This window comes from Leucoraja erinacea, chromosome 31 (genome assembly GCF_028641065.1).
Source record: "Leucoraja erinacea ecotype New England chromosome 31, Leri_hhj_1, whole genome shotgun sequence".
Lineage (NCBI taxonomy): Eukaryota > Metazoa > Chordata > Chondrichthyes > Rajiformes > Rajidae > Leucoraja > Leucoraja erinaceus.
In genome coordinates this window covers 16,877,971-16,900,440 of record NC_073407.1, presented here as the reverse complement: position 1 = coordinate 16,900,440, position 22,470 = coordinate 16,877,971, and the positions used below count along the sequence as shown (strand labels likewise).

General features: G+C 39.8%; 1 protein-coding gene across 3 annotated transcripts in view; it reads right to left on the bottom strand.

The window, feature by feature from the left end:
- The window catches only part of golga2 (golgin A2), a 71,083-nt gene that overhangs the window by 32,670 nt on the left and 15,943 nt on the right, over positions 1 to 22,470 (bottom strand). For 2 of the 3 annotated variants that reach the window (XM_055660112.1, XM_055660114.1), the window contains 11 exons: positions 18,954 to 19,100; positions 17,412 to 17,452; positions 16,402 to 16,465; positions 14,496 to 14,552; positions 10,704 to 10,784; positions 5,394 to 5,432; positions 2,045 to 2,107; positions 965 to 1,058; positions 729 to 835; positions 581 to 639; positions 349 to 490 (listed from right to left, as the gene is read on the bottom strand). In XM_055660112.1, the coding sequence (XP_055516087.1) occupies positions 349 to 490; positions 581 to 639; positions 729 to 835; positions 965 to 1,058; positions 2,045 to 2,107; positions 5,394 to 5,432; positions 10,704 to 10,784; positions 14,496 to 14,552; positions 16,402 to 16,465; positions 17,412 to 17,452; positions 18,954 to 19,100 (894 nt within the window). The remainder of the gene's footprint in view (positions 1 to 348; positions 491 to 580; positions 640 to 728; positions 836 to 964; positions 1,059 to 2,044; positions 2,108 to 5,393; positions 5,433 to 10,703; positions 10,785 to 14,495; positions 14,553 to 16,401; positions 16,466 to 17,411; positions 17,453 to 18,953; positions 19,101 to 22,470) is intronic. The other variant, XM_055660113.1, reaches the window with a different exon arrangement.

The window sequence follows — 22,470 nt, the reverse complement described above, 5'->3', positions numbered from 1 at the left end:
GCATGGCGAATAGTTCCCAATTTGTACAAGGTAGAACACTAATTCCAATTTGTAAAGTCAATTATGAACTTGGAACATTTTTTCAAAAGTGGTGAGAGCATCCAATATTGAAGTAACAAGTCAGCACAGTGTGCATTGAACGAAGGGACATGAACATTACAGGATTTATACCCCTCAATCATTTGTTAGGATATTGTCGTTATTCCCTTTAGGGCTGTCTTTTGCTTCCCACCTAGAAGACTCTTCCTCCCTCTTCTTGAGCCCTTACTACTCGATGTACAAGTTTAATGATTGAATCATCTCGACTAGAAAGTGGGAAGCCGTACTGAAATCTATAAGCTGCCCCACCTGTTGAATCATCAGCTCAGCCATTTCCAGTTTCTTGTGCAAATCTTCAATGTTGTTTCTCATAGTTTCATTTTCCGATACCCTGGACCGCAACTGTTCTGAGAGTTCAGAATTTTGCTGTTTTATCTCCTCGCTCATTTTACTGCAAGTCAAATACAAATAGTTGGTTTATCAGTTTGTTTTTTTAAAGAATACAATTAGTTATTCACAATAAATATGTTTTGTAACTCACTTTAGTTTGTATACTTCTTGTCGCAGGTTCTCTCTCTCTTTTTCAATCTCTTTGCTTATCTGTAAAGACAAGTTTCAAAATAATATTAAGCACATTTTATTTCCCTAAATGAGAAGTTGGACTTTCGGTTGAAGAATTAGCCATTTACTTTGTCAGACTGTTTGTGTTGGGATGAGATGGAGGACAGTGTGCGTTCCAGTTCTGTCACTCTTTGCCTCGATTGCTGTAACTTGTTACTTAAATCTTCCGCCTCACCTAAAAGGAAAAAAAAAATTACAAAGATTAGAATTCAAGCTTTCCAGCGAACTACCAACGCTTTCCTCAAAACAAAATCACGATTAGGTTGGCAGAGAAACATGGGTCTAATAAACCAAATGGCTTTACCTGCTTTTAGCCTTGCTGCCTGCTGTGTGTGGACCAAAGCTGTCTGGAGCTCCGATTTCTCAGAAACCAAAATTCCAATGGTCTGAATGTGAACCTGGAGATACAATTAAATGATTCAACATTTTCAATGATTCTCAGTGCAAGATGGTGCCACAACCTGGCGGCTCTCTGCATGCGGTTCCAGAAGAGGATCTATTGTACTCGCATATAGTATGATTTCGGTTTAGGTTTACCATTCTCACATATACCAAGGTATAGTGCATAACTTTGTTTTGCATGTTACCCAATCAAATGGATACCATATATAAATGCTATCAAGCCAAACTCAAGTACAACAGTTAGAGTGAAAGGAAAGATACAGAGTGCATATGACTGGGAGACATGTAGAACAAGCTTTTCACTGTATCCCCATACATGTGGCAATAAATAAACAAAACTATACAACAATATTTAATACATTTGTTTAAAGAACGTGGCCATCACGACATGGGCATTGTTTTTTTGCTCTGATCCGAGTACGCGGTTCTGAGTCAATGACATGGGTGCACCTGGGGTTACGTCTAAGCCAGAGCAGGCAAGGTGGGTAGATTTCTGTCCCTAATGATTAATGATTGTGGTGTGTTTAAAAAAAAAAAACAAATAGGATGGTAACTGCATACTTCCATAAACTCTACCGACTGCTTTTGAAAAATTCCAGATTCATTTAATTCTAAAGTCCCCAGTATCATCAGGTTTCATCCTTGCCGCAGATTACATTTGGCAGAGTCACAATGTTCAGCTGACTACTTTGGGTCAGAGTTGTACAGGCACTTTAGCCCAGCTCGTCCATGCCCAACCATGATGGCCATCTTAGTTGGTTCCATTTACACACAGTCGCCTGATATCCCTCTCCTATCCTTTTCCTATTCATGTACCTGTACAAATCTCTTTTAAATGCTGTTATTGTGGCTACCTCAATTATTTCTTCTGGCAGCTCATTCCAGAAACCCACCCCCCTCTGTGTGAAAACTGCACCAGGCAGTAAGTGCCTTTGAGCAGAGACCACTGGAGAAAAAAAACCTTGCATCTTGACAAACTTACTTGGAGCTGTTCTCTCATTGATGCATGTTCTTTGAAATACTTCTGTTCCGAACCTTTCTTATCCTAAGTAAATATGGATATATATTGTAAATATAACATCACATGGTGCAAAACAAACAAACTTTCAAGAATAAAATGAAAGCAGATTACAAATCTAATCCACTTAACATCTCATGTGCTGAGTGGGGTAATAAGACTCACAGGTATAAAACAAAGAAAATCAGAGATTTCAAGGTTTTAGGAAAGTATGCAATGGTTTTAATGAATCACTGATACAGTGTGACTTTGCAATTCACTTGACTTTTACACTGACTTTGCAAAAAACTGAACAGTAAGGCACAGGTGAATCGTTCAAATTTAATCTGAAATAGAAAAATAACTTTAGGTTTTTGCTTTTAACAAGCTACGGGAGGCAACTTGTGTGTGTAATTTGCAGGAGAAACCACTGGATGGCAGTCAGGGACTGAAATCTTGACAGAGTCTAGCAATCATTCGACAAAACAAATTGCTGGAGGAACTCAGCAGGTCAGACTGCATCTGTGGGGGAGACGGACAGATGAGGTGTTGGGGTGGGATTGTTCTTTAGACGGATGGAGCAGGAGGGGGGGGGGGGGGGGGGGGGGGGGGGGGGGGGGGGGGGGGGGGGGGGGGGGGGGGGGGGGGGGTGGGGGGGGGGGGGGGGGGGGGGGGGGGGGGGAGAAGGCCAAAGAATGGCGATCAAGAGGGATTTTGATTGGCAAAAGAGTAAAGCAAGCGAAAAAGGCTGGAGGTGAAAAGGAGCCAAAAGGGTGTCAGATAAGGAGAGGAGTGAAATGTAATGCCCAAGGGAGGGGAAATTGGTGGATGGGGATTAGATTCAGATTAGTTTGTCATTGTGCATTGAAATTCCTTGCTTGCCTGAAGCCCAGTGTACCTACAGTACAGATGCTCCCCGATTTACGATGCTTCGACTTACGATACCGACTTTACGGTGGTAAAAACGCTGGGCAACGGCAACGAGCCGCAGCGCACTTCCGATCACGTGATCAAATTGGATTAAATGCGTTTTCGACTTACGATATTTTCAATTTATGATGGGTTTATCAAAACATAAACCCCATTGTGGGTCGAGGAGCAGCTGTACTGATAAATGCAACCATAAACACGATGACAAGTAGAAAAGAGCAGGATTGTGTACAGATTGTCGTGCAGGTGCAAAGATGTTAGTGCAATAGCAAATTTCCCAACAATGCATTGTGCTAGTGAGAGTGGGCACAGCAGGTTAAGGTAGAAGAATGCACAGCTCATGAGCTAGTACAAGGATTCAAGTTTCCACACCATTGGGATCTCTTTGGTGACCAATGGGGACTCATGCAAGAGGGATGGGTTGCATCTGAACTGGACAGGGAAATCAATATCCTGGCAGAGAGATTTGCTGGAGTTACTTGGGAGGGTTTAAACCAGTCGGGCTGGTGTGGTACCCAATGCAGTAGTGAGGCAAATGAGAAAGTTGAAGCAAATAGAGAAATGAAAAATAACAAGCTCAGTAGACAGGACAGGCAGTAGCATGGTTGGGAACGAGGGCGATTGATGCTTTTAGATGCCTGGCAGGCAAGACTGATGAATTCAGGGCATAGATAGGTACATGGGATTTGGGATATTACAGAAACATGGTCGGTAGAGCTGTTGCCCTACAGCGCCAGAGACCCAGGTTCGATCCTGACTACAGGGGTTTGTCTGTAAGGAGTTTGTACGTTCTCCCCACAACATGCGTGGATTTTCTCCGAGATCTTCGGTTTCCTCCCACACTCCAAAGACGTACAGGTTTGTAGGTTAATTGGCTTGGTATAAAATGTAAAAATTGGCCCTAGAGTGTGTAGGATTGTGTAAGTGTGCAGGGATCATCTGTGGGTGTGGACTCAGTGGGCCGAAGGACCTGTTTCCGCACTGCATCTCTAAACTAAACTTGGCTGAAGGAGAGACGGAGCTGGCAGCTCAATGTTCCGGGATACAATGTTACAGGGTGGATAGAGGTGGAGGGTAAGAGGGGGGCAAGTAGATGAGGAAAAAATATCTAAGTGGTATTTAGCAAGATCACGTGGTGTTTCACATGGATAGATCCTGGGTCCACTATTGTTCGTTTTTTACGTTCATGATTTGTATATTAATATAGATGGCAACTTTGTGGATAACAGTACAATTGGTTGTGTCGCAGTCAGCAAAGGAGGTTATTTAAGATTACAATGGGATCTTGACCAACTGGGTCAATGGGTCAACTCAAAGGCAGATGGACTTTATCGGCAAGAGGGCATTTATCGGTCAGGTTATTGAGTACAGGAGTTGGCACATCATGTTACTGTTGTGCAAGTTGTTAGTAGGGCTACGTTTGGAGTACTGTAAATCATTATGGTCACTCTGCCATAGGAAGGCATCAGTAAACTGGAAAGGAGACAGCAAAAATATTTACAGCAATGTTATCAGGTCTGGAGGGTTTTAGTTGCAAAGGAGAGGCTGGCACCTTTATCCCTGCAGCATAGGTGGCTGAGGGGTGACCTGCTGGAGGTTTATAAAATCACAAGGGGCATAGACAAGGGAAATCCAAAATTAGAGGGCAAAGGTTTAGGTGAATGGAATTAAATTTAAAAGGAGAACTGAAGGACAACTCAGTTGTGAAAAAAAGTTGCTCCTCAGATCTCCTTTAATCTTATGGATGAGTTACAAGGATAAATGGCAGAGGCAAGTACAATTATGACATTTAAAAAGTACTTGGGTAGATACATGGATAGAAAATTGAGGAATATGGGCCAGGTCTAGGCGTAATGGGACTAGCTTGATTAGGCGCCTGGTTGGCATAGATGAGTTGTGCCGAATAGCCCAGTTCCATGCTGTAAAATTCCATGACTCTTTAAGCAATATTTATTTCCTCCATTTAAGATCTTGGTAAAATTCCAAAATCACTTTAGAATTCCCTATTCGACAGCTTGCTTACAAAAGTGGGTGAAGCCTTATGCCAGAATTATGTGGGTGCTTAGTTCTTAATGCATCTGCAACAATTGAAAACTGGTAGCTGCTTTGCTGTTTAATGCCATACAATGATTTCTGGGCACGTTCAGAGGCTGGGAAGGTAATGCTGTTGATTCTCAACTGGAGTGTGGGGGAGGAAGCATGGAGAGAATTGAGCTGGTAATTTGTCCCTGAATACTAAGGACAGGACAGAGAGGAAATATAACAGAAAATTTACCAAATAATCAAAAAGAGAAGAAAAAAAAATTGGTAAAGGCACAGGCCAAGTCACCTGCCAAACTTCCGAATAGTAATAACTCCTTGAAAAGAAGCAAACAATCCAAGCACATCAAAGCTGGTATTTTACCTTCTCCAGCTGACCACTCAGCTCTGTGTTGTGTTTTTTCTGTTCGGAGAAATAAGATGTGAAAACTACAGTGAAATATCCAAACATAAATCTCTTCACATTTTACTCCTACATCCCAGTGTAAACCCGGAGAAAAGCAGCAGTTGCCAAAACTCAAACCACATACAATGCATCCAAAATATCCTGAATAGAACTGATGAGTTTATTAATGCAAAACTGACATGTTCTGTTGAATAGCACATTAGTTGTTTTTCTGCCAATTCAAAGTAAACTTCAAAACTTACACACACATCTTTTTTATTGTGAGTTAAATTAGGAATGAATAACAATTCAAATTTTAGACCATTTACTAAATATGGCCCTACTAAAGTTTGGATTACAGGGAAAAACACAGTCAAACACCCAAACTTCCCATAACATTGTTCACACTGAGAAGATACATAGGGTTCCCAGTTACAAGCTTCCCATGCTATTCACACTGTGGAACATTGGTTTATCGATCCCGTGTCAAACCTGAATGTGTATGGTCTACATCTGGTCTTACTATTAGATCACCTAGTTTAGGTCAACAACACCAAATACTAAACTGCTTCCTTCTGCCGGGTCAAACTAATCTAGGATGAACAACCCCCCCACCCGCCTCCGATTCTATATTTCCATGGATAACCTTCCTCCATTCACACCTAGCTTCAAACACCAAACACCAGGACTAATTGACCATCATTTTATATGCTGTGATAAGCGTCCCTCCATTCCTCTTGGGCTGAGTACCCCATTTCTTCCCTTCCTAAATCCCCAATTCCCTGCAGTTTCTTCTCCACCTACATCTCCCCTTCATTAATTTGAAAATACTGGTGTAAGAACCTACTTGCAGTTTGCTTCACTTGAACATAAAACTATTGTACATGCTCGAGGTGAAAGATGACTGTTAGAGTGCAGCCACTTTAAGGGTCAGTTTCCATTCACGGCAAGCAATTAATTTACAACAATTCAAGCAATCATGCAACATACGACTGTCATGCTGTTACTAAAAAAATATATTCCATGCAGCAACAGTAGTCTGAAAACACAAAGTTACATAACACAGAGAAGTTGATCAGTTAACATTGCAAACTAAAAGTCCAATTTCATCTTCTGAATATTGATTAATTCTATTTCAATTCACAAGACAGAGATTAGCAATGACCTGAAAACTGCACGTTTAAAGTTCAATTATTTCAGCAGAGCTACTCATAAGGAGGTGGCATCCTGATGTTGTTGCTATACCTAACTCTGATGCTTTCCGTGCAAGCACATTCCTGGCCCATCCCTATCAAAGACAACTGAATGAGGTGCTTTGTGTAAATTTATCCAGATTGTATCTTCCAAACAATTTTAATCAGAGCACTCAAATGTTAATGAGAAATGTCAGTTGTAACACTACCATTGAGTCACATGGTTGTGAAACCCACTCCAATGATGGGCGAGTGTACTGAGTGAGTGTTGCACTGAGGGATTGTTTATTGGATATTCTCTCAGGTTTATTTAAAGTAATGCAATAACTATTTCAATGAGGAGCAGTGGCATTAGCCTTTGTGTCCTGACCAAGATTCATCCCTCAAACTAGAACACGAAGCACAGATCAGAGTCACAATCTACGAGTTGCAGTTTGTGAATTGTGCGTTCAAACTGAGTATCCAATGTCCGACACAAAACTTTAAAAGGGCTTTGGGAAATCTGAAATTCTGAATTACTTTCCTCCCTGAATCACAAAATGCCTTGTTTGACACAAAAGACATGTCCTGCCACTGGTTCAAGTCTAAGCACTTGCTGATACTATGCCTCATTCAAACAAATGGGTGCCAGGGGTTATGGGGAGAAGGCAGGAGAATGGGGTTAAAATAGAAAGATAAATCAGCCACAACTGAATGGCGGAGTCGACTTGATCAGTCCACACGACGGCAAAATCATCATGGGACAGTTCTTGCTGGCTCGCCTTCAATAGTCTATTTGTAATAAATTGCTGAGCAAAATGGGCATCAAAGCTAATTACGACAATGGACTTTTACATTAAAATAATTTTACATTACATTTCCCTAATGGCATTATAAGCAAATCTACGTGTGACGTGTATATTTTGAGTCCAACAAATCAGAAAGGAATAGGTTTTAATTGAGTAAAAGGCTTTTTCCTTGATTGACTTTTACATTTCAAAACAGCTGTCCATGTTTGCACTATCCAATGAGCGAAGCACTGGCAGGATAATAATCTATATTTATTTGACAAGGCTGATGCTGACAACACACTCTGGGTGAGAACAAATGGCCTCAAATAGAACAGCAGCACTGCCCTGTCTAGAGCTGATGTAAGGGAATGCATCAGATAGCGGTGTGTAACCAAATACATTGGACGGCCTATAGTCAGAGTGATGCAGCCAAAGAAACTAAGACGTCACCTATTCATGTCTTCAAGAGATGCTGCCTGAGACCTGCAGAGTTACTCCAGCACTGCTTTTTTTCTTTCTGCACAAATCCCCCCCAGTTTAGCATTTCTCCCATTAACTGGCTTTTTCCATACATGTGTTAAAAGCTTCCCACTTGACCAAAATTTTAAACTCTACGCATGCATTTTTCTGAGTGTATGCTGCGCTGGGGGGGGGGGGGGGGGGGGAAATGCATGCGGAAAGAAAAAAAAAAGCAGTGCTGCTATCGCTGCTGTCCTGGCCAAAATTTGCAGTCTCCTTTAGTGATAAAATCAATTACTTGTGGGTGTGAAATCCCATGCTTCAGATATAAAAGGCTATGGATCTCAAACCAAAAGCATCAAATCACAGGTACTGATCTCCCCACCATCATGGGGATCTGCGGGAGGTACTGCCTCAAAAAGGCACCCAGTATCAAAGACCCACATCACTCTGGCCACGCTCTCAATTCACTACTATCATCGGGAAGGTGGTACAGGGACCTGAACACCGTGACCACCAGGTTCAACAACAGTTTCTTCCCAGCAACTATTAGGTGCTTGAACACTGCGCAACACTGACTTCAGAAATGATTATCTTCTATGGATTATGTCTTTGGTTGCAATATGGGCTTCAGCTTTTGCACTATCATGGTTATCTATTATGTTTATTAATTTATTGTTTTTTTGATTATTATTATCTGTGTAATTGCATTTACAGGCCTGTTAAACTGTTGAGAGTACAGTAATTTAATTATTCCATTGGCGGTACATATGACAATTAAACCCTCAATTCTCAATAGTCAAGACAAGAGTGTTTAATTGTCGTTTGCAACAACAATACAACAAAGAAACCTTACTTGGAGCAGCTTAACAGGCTTGGAACACAACACATAGATAATATAAAATAAACAAAATTCATTAAATCAATAACCCTGATACTAGTACAAAAAAAGCTTGAGGTTCTTAGCGCATTCAAAGAAAGTCCATAGATTGAAGATACACACAAAATGCTGGAGTAACTCAGCGGCACAGGCAGCATCTCGGGAGAAAAGGAATGGGTGACGTTTCGGGTCGAGAAAAGGTCTGAAGAAAGGTCTTGACCCGAAATGTCACTCATTCCTTTTCGCCAGAGATGCTGCCTGTGTTACTCCAGCATTTTGTGTCTATCTTTGAACTTCGATTTAAACCAGCATCTGCAGTTCCTTCAAAGTCCCTGGTTCGTTGGTAGAGATGTTGTGTAGCGTTCCACAGCCTGATGGTTGTTGGAAGATGCTATTCTTGAACCTGGTGATCACAGCTTTCAGACACCTTCTTCCTCACGGTAACACCCCTTCTTCCTCAATGGTAGCAGCGAGATGAGAGCATCCATTTGGAGTAGCGTAGCAACAGTACGGGTCATGGGTCGTGACCCGACTGCCGTGAACTGTGCACAGATCTTAAGTGCATGACACATTTTGTCAAACTGAAAAGATATGGAAAAGAAAACGTCATCCCAAACGAACAGTGCTCATTCAGGAACTGGTGCTTTGGCAGGATAGGAACCAGCTGCTTTCCCATTTTGTTGTGGAACACATTGTGAATAAGTTAAGAGCTCTTATTTAAAAGGATATTGGCCCAAAGTACAGGACCAATGCTGACATTTGCAAAAGGTCAAGAACAAAATATAATTCACCAAACATCCTTCTCACAGCAGTGAATCAATCTGGCATTTAAGGGGTTGAACAAATTTTATGTTCTGACTGTCTGCACATTCGCAGACTGCTGAAGTGAAAATTAACAACTGGAAACTAGGCTAGTCTGAAAATGGATACATGATTCACTGCAGCCACATTTAAGGGAAAAAGCGCAGTGCAACAGAGATGTGATCTAGATCTAATAGTGCATTGAGATTGTTCTGTGGAGCAGCCTTGTCAAAAGGTTTGAACATTAAGTCAAAAGATCATTATCATCCAATTTTTTTTTACAATTTTAAAAAAGAACCAGGAGTTTTTTTTGTTTTTTTTTTTAAAAGTCATTTGATAGGCAGGTAATGGCTCTTTTCTCCCATTTTCTCCACTGCCAGTTCATCTTTGTAAATTTTGTTATTGCCCAATGTCACAGCATTTGGAAAAATCTGCATTAGAAATAACAGACATGCCCTTCGACTTGTGCAGTCCATCAATTTGTGATGGTAACTCTTATGTTATGTATGATTACAAATATATGGAGTTGAAAATATGTGATTTTTGTTCTAACATGCAAAGTTTGCTTTGCTCAAAGTATGGAGAAAACCTGGTGATTCAATGATTGGTATGTAACAGTTAAAGCTAATTCCAATGTTTTTACTCCATTACTGCACATTCCAGAATGGGAGTGTGTTTTTCTAGGTAATAAAAATAATGCTGGTGACTATTATGCAAAAACAAGGCATCCCCTGGAATCCACTGCTTTGAACTTCAGCAACATTTAGGCCTTACAGGTGATCTAATAAACAGGCCGTGCAATACACTTCCAGAAAAAAAAAATGCAAAAGCAAGACATGAACAAAAAAAAAAAATAGTAAGAGGAAAAACGATGATTAAATGAAAACATGGACATCTTTCAAGCAGTGTAGATGATAAACCAACCAAGAAAACCCTGGTTGCACTGCACTTAACTTTTGATAAAACGATAATATATAGCTGGTATGTCTTTAATACCATACAGAACAAGAGGATAATATTAACATGTACAATGCAAAAGCAACTCCTTTAACCAGCCTTGAAACATTTAGTTTGATGAGAACTGATCAACTTCTTTTACCATGCTGTTTAAATTAAGTTGGTGAAAATGCACAATGGTAACCAGATATAATCTTATGCTGCTACAACAAACTCCACATGCCCTTACCAATTCCTCTATCTTTGCACATAATTCTTTATTTGATACATTGCTGGAGTCAAGAGCTATAGTCAGCTCTTGGTTTCGTGTCTGTGTACACATGCAGATTCAGAGAGTGGAGGAACAAAAAGATGAAAAGAAAAGATAAATTAATAAAAGTGAACAGTTATTGTTGGTTGCTACCAGCGCATGCTCAAAAAGAAAATGAAACTGTACCAGTCCATCCATGGAATTTATTGATCTCAATGCTCGATGCTCTCAATTTAAAAATTGGAATTCTGAAATTTCGTCATCCAAAACTGTTTTATATTCTGTTACTTTCAGCTTCAAGGATCATATGCCAATTATTACCCTATTCAGCATTTAGTCAACTCCACTTAATTAGTGCCTTTTTTGTCTGGAAATGACCAGTAGCATCTGCTGGCTTTAAATTAAGCAATTCTAACACAGCAGGGTCTCAAAATACATTATTTTGAATTAAACAGATAATTCTATCTTTCTCAAATTAAGGGTTGCCAGTATGAAGAAACATTTACGAGGCAGTTTTTCCATCCAAGATAATTTGTAGTTTGTTTGAGGAGTTGCAAAGGAAATAGCGAAACTAAACAGTTCTATCTCAATAGAGAATTTATTTGACTTGGGTTATTTTAACATTGATAATATCATGAAAACCCCAGTTTGAAAGAATATTGGAACCATATCATGTGGAATCATTATCTTTGATATTCATTTTGTCCAGTCTACTGGCTAGCAAAAACAACTTGTGCCTTAAGAACAAAAATAAAAATAAATTGATCTGAAGTGATAGTTATCTCTGTATCTATAGATGTTGCTTGACCTGTGGACTCTCTCCAGCATCTGTATTGTGTTTTGTTTTAAATTACTGATATGTGCTGTTATTTTAGCACAATGCTACTACCACAACCTTCAAAATAAAAGGTCATGGCTACCATTGGATAGATATTTATTTAAAGTCAGCAATGTTATTCTTTATTCAAATTTATAATAAATGTGTCACTTTCACAAATATTGAGGTAGAAAGTTATTAGCATCCTATTGCTCAACATTCTAAAAACTCCTCTATTCATAATTAGGAAAACTCTGGACTATCATTAAATTACCTTCAAAATATTATTTTCACTACACCAGATTAGAAGTGATGCAGATGTCGACATATTTTGGCGTTATCACGTACAGATGACGTTACCCAAGTGTCTAGCATTTAAGTAAACATAGAGATAGAATGATTGAGACGGCAAATTGAGATGGCAAAATATCTTCAAAGTATCTTTGAATGCTACAATGGGCCATATGTCAGTGATAGATGAAGTTATCTGTCAAAATATAATGGCACAAAAATAGTGTGGTGCATGGACAAGATCCAGTTTCATCTACTTTTTCATTAGCTATAAGCCACAATCATATACAGATCACTTTATCAATTATATTCACTATAAATTATACAACAGGTGCAGAGATATTTCGAGACGGGATAAAATTTGCTTTCAATCCACTGAGGAAAGTGGTCAATTATCGATGCAGCAGGGACAATTTGTGCATTGAGGACAAAAATAGCCAGAGTTTGCGATTTCTGCACCTCGAGTTGCAGATTAGGAAATTTTTTGCAGACAAACTAATCAGTTGAAGGTCCAATGTCCTGTGAACAAGTTCAAATCACACATGAATAATGGCTAGTAATTGATGCAAGTAGTCATTGCTTCAGCAGGAATAACAAGCATGATTGGTATGGAGACCTGGGTAGAATTAAAGAGGAAACTAAATAAAAATAAAATGTTGCATAAAATATTTGTTGGGACGACAGATGGCGCAATGGGCTAAGTGTTCGGCTGGCGACTGAAAGGTAGCCGGTTCGAATCCCGCTTGGAGTGCATACTGTCGTTGTGTCCTTGGGGCAAGACACTTCACCCACCTTTGCCTGTGTGTAAATGTAATGTAATTATGTGAAGCACTTTGGGGTCAATGCAAGTTGACTAAAAATGTGCTATATAAATAAGATTATTATTATTATTATTATTATTATTTGAGACGAACCTATTGTTTTATGGAAGAGGTTGTACAACTCAAACCTATGCACTTGCAGAAACATAGAAAAAAGCTATTTAGTCTCTCCTGGCGGTTCAAATATTCATTGAGATCAATGGAAGATCAGTGACCTTATACCAGACTTTCCTCATGTCTCTTTACACATCTGATTAATAAAAGTCTGTTAAACACAGATACTAAATGTACAAATGTTGTCGAGCATGAATTGCCATTTGTAGAACAGCAATTCAAATTTCTACTGTAAGTGTTTTCTAAACTCACTTAGAATTTTAAACATTGACTCCTGGTCCTAGTCAATATCTGGTGAAAATATTTTTCTCTCTATCAATCCAATCTGCTTTGCTGAATATCCTGATAAATTTTATCAAGTCACCCCTTCTAAAATTCCAGAGAATATAACCCCTAGGATCAGTCCCTGTAATGTAATCAATGGAAGCAAGCAAGACTCTGTGAAATCTACACTCTCTCCGAGACCAATTCCTTAATAGGTTTCTAGAACCAACACACTGTAGATGCTGGTTAAAAAGAGAGCTGGAGTAGCTCAGCAAGTCAGGCAGCATCTCAGCTGAACATGGATAGGTGAAGTTTTGGGTTGGGATTCTTCATCGTCAGACTGATTGTGTGGGGGGGGGGACGGGGGGGGGGGGGGGGGACGGGGACGGGACACACTAAGACTTCGCCTCCATCACAGTGAGGATGTGCTTGGTGAACTCACTGTGGTGGATGTTTAATTTGTGTTTATTGTATGTTTTGTTTTTATTGGTTCTGTGTATGACTGCAGGCAGCATAATTTCGTTCAGACCGAAAGGTCTGAATGACAATAAAGGAATCTAATCTAATCTAAAGGAGGAGACAGGTGGATATGAGGAGGGGCAGGACAAAGCCTGGCAGGTAAACATCGCCTATCCATGTTCTCATGAGAAGCTGCTAGACCTGCTGAGCCAGTAGTCTGACACTAGTCTGTGCCTGTCAGTAGTCTGTTAGTACCCTGCATATTCTTCTCCTTAATAAGCTTGTTGCCATAAGCTACTCGCAATACTCCAGGCCTATTCTGACCAGTGGAGCTCAAAAATAATTTCTATCTCTTCCTTAGAAGACCACAATTCTTGTTCCTATCATGGCATTATTTCCTATAGCCACATATCACTCCTCCCAATGGACCTCCCCCCCCCCCCCCACCCACCTACTTCTCACCCCTCCCTTCTTTCTGTATTCCCATCTGACATCATCCATCCGTATTTGGTTCCACTCTCCACCTACCTTTCCTGTCAGATTCCAGAATCTGCAGCCATCATTACCTCCTAGCATCTGTTGCCATCATCATCTGTCCATCCTCAACCCAAATCTTATCTGCCAATCAACCCCTCCCCTCCTCCACCTATTGCTTGCTAGCTGTTGTCTGACCCCTAGGGCTCTTCCATATATTTACACTGGCCATTTCCTCTCTACTTTTCAAGTCCAGGTGCAGCATCAAATCTCCATTTCCCTCCATAGGTACTGCCTGACTCACCGAGTTTCTCCAGCAGCTCACTTTCTAAAAAAAAAAATGTAAAAAGATTTTCCACCTGAAATCATTCGACACAAGGGTGGGACATTTTTGAATTTTAAAACTTACACAGAAAATATTAAGAGCCCCTAAGAAGTAAAATCCCTTTTCAACAGGGGACAGAATGTTATGAACTGTGTCCCCATTAAACCTTCATCCTTAAAAATAAGAATCCACTTGCATCATCCTACCTCCAGTTCTTTAGGGCTGACGGCACAAACTCCACTTTCACCATTCACATAAGTTGTCTGGAGAATGGAGAAGGAAAAAGTAATTGTACTCTATTTGACAAGTTATAATGCTCAATGCCATCACCCAAAACAATATCAAATTGGCCACATAAATTGCAATACTGTTTATATGACCTAACCTAGACCAGAAAGATTTCAAAATACGACTTAAGTTCACCTGATTTCCTTTATAACTTGGGTAGGGAGAAGCAGATCGAGTGACCATCCAGTTGAGAAATTCAGGTGGTGTATTTAAGTGAAGCTCAAATTCAACTGAACATCCTAATGGATTACTGTTTTATGATCTGTTCAGATTTGCTTGCTGAAAAATGATTAGTTTATATAAAGGTCTACAAATGCTGAAATGACAATAGAAAATTCTGAAGTAATTGGATATAATCAATTGACCATTTTGAAAACATTAAGCTTTTTTAAACAGTTGTTGAATGGCATGCTGCATAGGTTCTTTTTTTTTTTAATTCCGAGAACACAATACAAACTTCATGAGCTTTGACTGAAATATACATGACCAAACTGATACCCACTAACATAGTTCAATGCATCATCGAGGTGAAGCCCATTCTCGAGCGGCAGCATTTTGAGACAGTAATCCATGCCTTTATTACATCTAGGCTGGATTACTGTAACGCGCTCTATTTTGGTTTTGCTCGTTCTTCACTGGCTCGTCTCCAGTTGGTTCAGAATGCTGCTGCTCGCCTTTTAACAGGGACTCGAAAGAGGGAGCACATATCGCCAATTCTGGCCTCCCTACACTGGCTCCCGGTGCACTTTCGAGTTCATTTTAAGATACTGTTATTTGTTTTTAAATCTCTGAATGGGCTCGCCCCGCCTTACCTCTCTGAGCTGCTCCACCCATACGCTCCTGCCCGGTCCCTCAGGTCAGCTGCTCCTGGGGGTACCGAGGTCTAGTCGGAGGCTCAGAGGGGATAGAGCCTTCTCTGTTGCTGCTCCGGCACTCTGGAACACCCTGCCGTTGCACATCAGACAGGCCCCCTCACTGTCCACCTTCAAATCCAGTGTTAAAACACATTTGTACTCCCTGGCTTTTGACCATGCCTGAGGCTTTGCTTCTGTTTGTGGTGTTTTTGATGTTTCTTTATTTTACATGTCTTTTCCTACTATTTCTTTTGATTTTGATTTTTGGTGTGTATTAACTTTTTTGTCAATGATTAGTGATGTACAGCACTTTGTTGCAGCTATGTTTGTTTTTAAAGTGCTCTATAAATATTATTATTATTATTATTATTATTATCATTATATTTCAATGAAGGAATTAACCAATTTTCACGCACTAAGTCAATACCTATGTGACTGGAAAGGGAGTAGTTCTCTGCCCACTCAAGTTATATTAACAATTGATCAACACAATTTCATAGACCCACCAGTAATAATTTACCAAGCAAGGTTTTGACTGAGCAATAGCAATAAGAGAGATAATTAATTCCATATTTCAAGGCACTGGATATTCCTCATTTCAGAATGGAAAAGCAGTGCAAGAAACGCACGAAGGGAGGTTTACCAGACGTTAGAGGATACAAGAGAGCATTCAAAATAGCACCAATAACAGGAGCATGTGATGGTGTTGGGATGGAAAAGGTTGTTGCAATAAATACAAAAAACTTAAAATCTAGTGGAAGGCCATAAAATAATCCAGCAGCCAATCTATTTTTCTTACGTTAACTCAGGAATTTGAAAGTTAAAGTAGAAATAAAAGTGTGACTGCGTTACGGACAAGACTCAAATCTCCACAGGATACTAAAAAGAGGAAAGGTGGGATTTCATGTTTAATGCAACATTTAGATTTAATTAAAAAAAATAAAATTTGGCCCAATGGAATCAGCCTCACCTGAGTCACCAAGCCATTTAACTGAGCAGACAGTTGCCGAAGGCTTTCTGTAGAGGAGACACCCCTATAAAGCGATAAAACAAAATGTCTGTAAAATTGAACCTCAGATTCTCGACAGTTCAGCAAATTTATTGTGAGAGCCTAGGGTGCAAAGGCTACAGGTTGGACATGCAGTTAGCTGTTCCAGACTGCTAATCAATCTCAATACCCTGCATTAGAAATGGTTTATATGCAAAACCAGTTCTCGATCACAATCTCAAGTTCTGCTGTAAGTGAGATATGTTTGTATGAGGAGAACGATTGGCTGTTTTGGGAATGTCTTCTGTTTTGATATAGCTGCTAGAATGTATATCCACGGACCCAAGAAGCTCCAACCTCTCACGTTGTCTGTGTGGAGTTTGCACATTCTCCCTGGTCCCTGCGGGTACTCTGGCTTCCACCCACTTCCCCGAGACACTTGGATCAGTGGGTCAATTGGCTGCTGAAAGTTATCCCAGGTACAGAGGGGAATAGACGAATCTGGGAAGAGTTGAAGGGCATGTGGGGAGAATAAATACAGATTAGTGTAAGTGGGTGGTGGACAGACTTGGTGTGCCAGTGAACCTGTTTCCGTGTTGTTTGACATATGATTAGACAAATGAAAATGTTCCTTTGATCTAAGCGTCAATGGCAAGCAGCTTCGATAAATCACACAAAAAGGAGGGAAGCTTTGTTATTCAATGATGAAATGAGGGGAGGGGATTGCTTCTGCAATGCACTTATCAAAGGATAATTTTAATTCTAACTTCCAGTGATCAACATCACTACCCTTATTCTTTTATCTTCACCTTAACTAGTGCTTTATAATTCAAAATTGCTTCAGAAAAAATATGTATTCCTATTTCTGAATGTTGTTCCCCAGCTAAAACATTTTAATTTCCTTTATTTACTGCTTTTTACTGGGAGATGAGTGCAAGAAAATCCATCTAGTTGTGAGAAATTGGTTAGTGAAACATCAAGGATGCTCCTACCTGCCTTCTTCACTTTGGTCTTGTCCAGTTGAATGCAACATCTACACAAGCAAAAATTAAAATTTAAGTGTGTAAAGAAAAGCCACCTTTTCCCACAAATTTACCCGAAAGGATTTTCCCCAACCAGAGGGAGACACAAGAGACTGCAAATGCTGGAAGCTTAAATAAAAAACAAACTGCTGGAGGAGCTCAATGAGTCAGGTAGTGCCTGCGGAGGAAAGTGTACGGACAACGTTTCAGTTCAGGACACTTCTTCAGACTGTGTCCCAACCCTAATGTAACTTGTCCATTTCCCTTCACAGATGTTGCCTGGCATGCTGAGCTTCTCCAAGAGTTTGTTTTTATTCCCCAACTAGATAACTGGCGCTGGAGACCCGGGTTTGATTCCGACTACGGGTGCTGTCTGTACTGAGTTTGCACGTTCTCCCCGTGAACTGCGTGGGTTTTCTCAGAGATCTTCGGTTTCCTCCCGTACTCCAAAGACGTACAGGCTTGGTAACTGTAAAAATTGTCCCTAGTGGGTGTGGGATAGTGTTAATATGCGGGGGTGGCGGGTCGGTGGGCCGAAGGGCCTGTTCCCGCACTGTATCTCTAAAGTAATTAACTGGTGCCAGCAAGGAAGAAATTAATTTAATTTCTATTCTTCCACTGAGCTAACCAAATCTCCATCGGAGAACACAATGAGCAGGTTTCATTCCTCATCTGCCCCAAAAGCAGGTATATGGTGTATATGGTATATGGTGAGATTATGATGTTGTGGCTTGACTATTATTCCCATAGCAATGAAACATCTACCTAGACATACCTAACTAAAGAAAAATAAGCTGCAAGGATTTAGTTGAACAAAATGTTCTATCATATAGGCCCTCAAGAATCAGTCTTATTAAACACCATGGCCTTCTTGCACTTGCAGGATTAATTTATGAAAAGCATTACATAGTTTGCATTGGAAAGATTAATCACTGAGATCAGTTAACATACTTTTAAAATGTAAAGTCACACATCACAAATCCAAATGGGAACTAAAGGACAAGTGTACATGTTTATATACAGTGCCCTCCATAATGTTTGGGTCAAAGACACATCATTTATTTATTTGCCTCTGTACTCCACAATTTGAGATTTGTAATAGAATAAATCACATGTCACATACAGGCCTGGCAGAGCATCACCAGAGAAGACACCCAGCAACTGGTGATGTCCACGAATCGCAGACTTCAAGCAGATATTGCATGCAAAGGGTATGCAACAAAATACTAAACATGACTACTTTCATTTACATAACATTGCTGTGTCCCAAACATTATGGTGCCCTGAAATGGGGGGGGGGGACTATGTATAAACACTGCTGTAATTTCTACGTGGTGAAACCAAATGTATAAAAATGGCCTTTATTAAAATCTGACAATGTGCACTTGAACCACATGTGATCGTTTCATTTACAAATCTCAAATTGTGGAGTCCAGAGGCAAAGAAATAAATGATGGGTCTTTGTCCCAAACATTATGGAGGGCACTGTAAGAATAATCACAAAAAACAGACCTGGGAGAGGGTTTCATTCTGTCTCACATGCGGTGTTACAATTGTTGTATTTGGCAAGCTACTCTTGGAGGCATTGATAAGAGAAATCGTAGCTTCGTTGTCCTTCTGTTCACTGCCAAGTTTATCAATGTCATTTTCCAAGCAGGCCTGATGAAATAAAACAGTTATTAAAAACAAAAAGCCATGTACCCAACCTCCCAAAGTTGATCTAACATGTGGGAGGGGATGGACAAACAGTGAAGAATCTTGAATTCATATTTTTCATAGTTATTGTTTCTCAGCCAACAGTTAAGGCAGCCAAGTTAGGCTTTAATAACTACATTCTTGACTGAACTAGTGATGGTTGGCACACACAATTACATGATTCAATGAACATTGACCAGTTAATTAAAATAGGTAGGATTGCATGTGATTTGCCAATTTCTTAAAGCTATTTAAGCTCCTCGACAGAATGCCAAAATTGGCATTCAGGTTTCAATGCTGTATGGCTCCAGGTGTTTAGTATTTTGTTTTGAATGATAGTATTTGACCTGCTATTCAATTCCTGTAGTGATGGTGGAAATGGAGTTAATTGGGCAAATGAAATGGGGAACCAAACTATCCTGAAGCCCATTTGGTTTACCAATGACCTTCAAATATGGAAATTTGCAATCTTCTATTTGTGTGGCTTCCATGTGACACTTGATCTCGAGCAAAGTGGGTAACTCTCCACTAGCTCCTCAATTCAGGACCAATTATTATTGGACGATATATGTTGGCATTGTCAGCAGCATGCCGATCCTGTTGATGAATTTAAAAAATATTCACAGAAATTTTTGCTGCTTCACTTACTTACTTATTTTCAATATTTCTAGTGAAGAAAAAAGTTAATTTTGACCATGTGGAATCAAACATATCAATTATCATTAACATGGATTCTGTACATTTGGTTGATTCCCAGCTGGAGGAGAGAAGCCTCCTGGGTTATACATGACAGGGAAATCATTGTCCTACTACTGAACACAGAACATAGAACAGTACAGCATAGGAACAGGCCTTTTGGCAGTCTTCATGAAACATGATGCCAAGTTAAATTAATCTCACTGCATATCCATATGCCCATCTAAAAGCCTCTTAAATTCCACTATCATATCCGTCTCCAGCCTTGGCAGTGCGTTCCAGGCACCCGTCACTCTGTGAAAAAAAAACTCCATTGCACTTTGCCCCTCTCACCTTAAACCAGTGGTTCCCAACCTTTTTTTGTCCATGCCCCACCTAATCACCTCTAAAATCCTGATGCCCCCCCACCCCCCCCCATGTGGTGATATATAATTCTTATCATTTAAAAAGTGAACTCCGTTTCAGCTGAAGAAGCTTAAAACGCCAATACCTTGGTTGTAATAACTACACAATAACGACCTTTTTTACCCCAGAAAAATTATTTACTCAAAATAACATCTGAAACATAAACTACATGTTTACCTGATGGAAAATCCTAAAAAATAAAAATCGAAAATTTGGACCCAGACCTCAGTTCAATTGCCCCCCTTAAAAATCAAATTGCCCCCCTGTGGGGCGTACGCCCCACGTTGGGAACCACTGCCTTAAACCTATGCTCTCTAATCTGACATTTTCACCCTAGAGAGAAGATTTTGACTGACGGAACTGCTTGCAATATTATTTCAAAATTTTAACATGCTGAATAATCTTTTGAATATTGTTTAAGGGTTTAGTGAGGTCTTGACAACTTCATAAAACTAACATAAACCAAGGAACTGGTGCACTTACTGGATGTTCATAGAGATTTTCAGTTTAACTATCATGATTGTTTCACTAATAGCCTACATTTTAAGGCAATTGAGGCAAAAGAAATCAGACAGAATTTAATAACAAATGGGTATCCATGACACTACATCACACTGATGTGTGCAGAGTACAAGTGGGACTTTATGCTCGAGGCAAGTAGCATAGTAGGACCATTCAACTTTCAAATAAATTCAGGTCATTCACTTTTTGCATTGGTAACTCGAGTTAACAACGGAAAGACACAAACACAAAAGGTATACAATTTAAACCCAATATCAAATTATTATTTCAGGAGTAGGAAGAAAATGTTAGATCTTAGGGTGTTACCGGCTGTGGCCAGGTAGCATTCTATTAATTGACTGCTCTTTCTGAAAACCCTTTCAAGTTAGTTGCATTTCTACTTCCTTCATGATGATCCTTTTAGTTGCATTCCCACTTTCATAATGAGACTTCGAAACACTGAAAAAAAAATCATGCAATTTTTTTTTGAGTGCCATGAAAGAGAATAGTCAGTCATATGCAAGTGTGTTCCATCATAATTTCTTATTGTCATTTCAGTCTATGCTGACTCACGGAGTAATCGCATTCCCCAATAGTTTTTCCCCTCCAACTGTCCCTCTAACTTTCCTATAAACGCCTCCAGATTTTACCTACTCACCCACATGCTAGGGGCAATTAACAATTTTGCAATGTGGCAGGAAGCCGGAGCACCAAGGGGAAACCCCTAATGAAAACTGCTGAAATATATTGATTCCAGAAAACATAGCTTACTCATCAGAGAAAATGTAACTATATTTTAATGCCCCAAAGTTAAACTACTGTGATTTAAAACAGGGACAGGTATAACATAAATATCTTAAGTGTGCCACATGGAAAGTAACAAAATATTCACATCAACAGTCTCATAAACACACAATGTTTGCAAGGTTTTCTCTGCTGTAGCGCAATGATTTGCAATAGCATTGAAACTACATGACATTGCTGATAAATGGCCTTGAATAGCAGTGACTCTGATAATGCAGGTTCCTGGGGATGGGTAGTGCTCAACTAGCTTACTTTACAATCTATACCATGTTATTCTATCAATACCCCATCTTTATTTCACTTTTTTTTTTAAAACATGTTACAGGAGCACAATATGTCCTTCCTCAAATTAGGTGATGGCTGCTGAATATTAATAATATTAGATGGCTACTAATACATAGGCTACTTAATATTGTAATATGCTCACTGAGGCCACAGAAAATGACTCCTGCATTAATAAAAAATGTAATAGGCTTCTGTTTGTATTTGACAAGCTTTTGTCAAGCAAAAGTGTATAAGTATTTAGGACTCTGGCTCCACCTCCACCCAAGTATAGGTACACATTCCTGCCTTTAAAAGAAAAAATTGGCCTGGAATAGATTTATTTGGTTGCCACACTAATGTATAAGCCAGATGCCAACCTATCAGGAATTAGTTTAGTTTAAAGATACAGAGCGGAAACAGGCCCTTCGGCCCATTGAGTCCTCACCGAACAGTGATCCCTGCACGCTAACACCATCCTACACACACACACACGAGGTACAGTTTACACTTATACCAAGCCAATTAACCAACAAACATGTATGTCTTTGAGTGTGGGAAGAAATCAAAGATCTCAGGAAAAAAAGCACGAGGTCAAGGGGGGAACATACTAACTCCGTACAGATAGCACCCATAGTCGGGATCAAACCCGGGTCTCCGGCGCTGC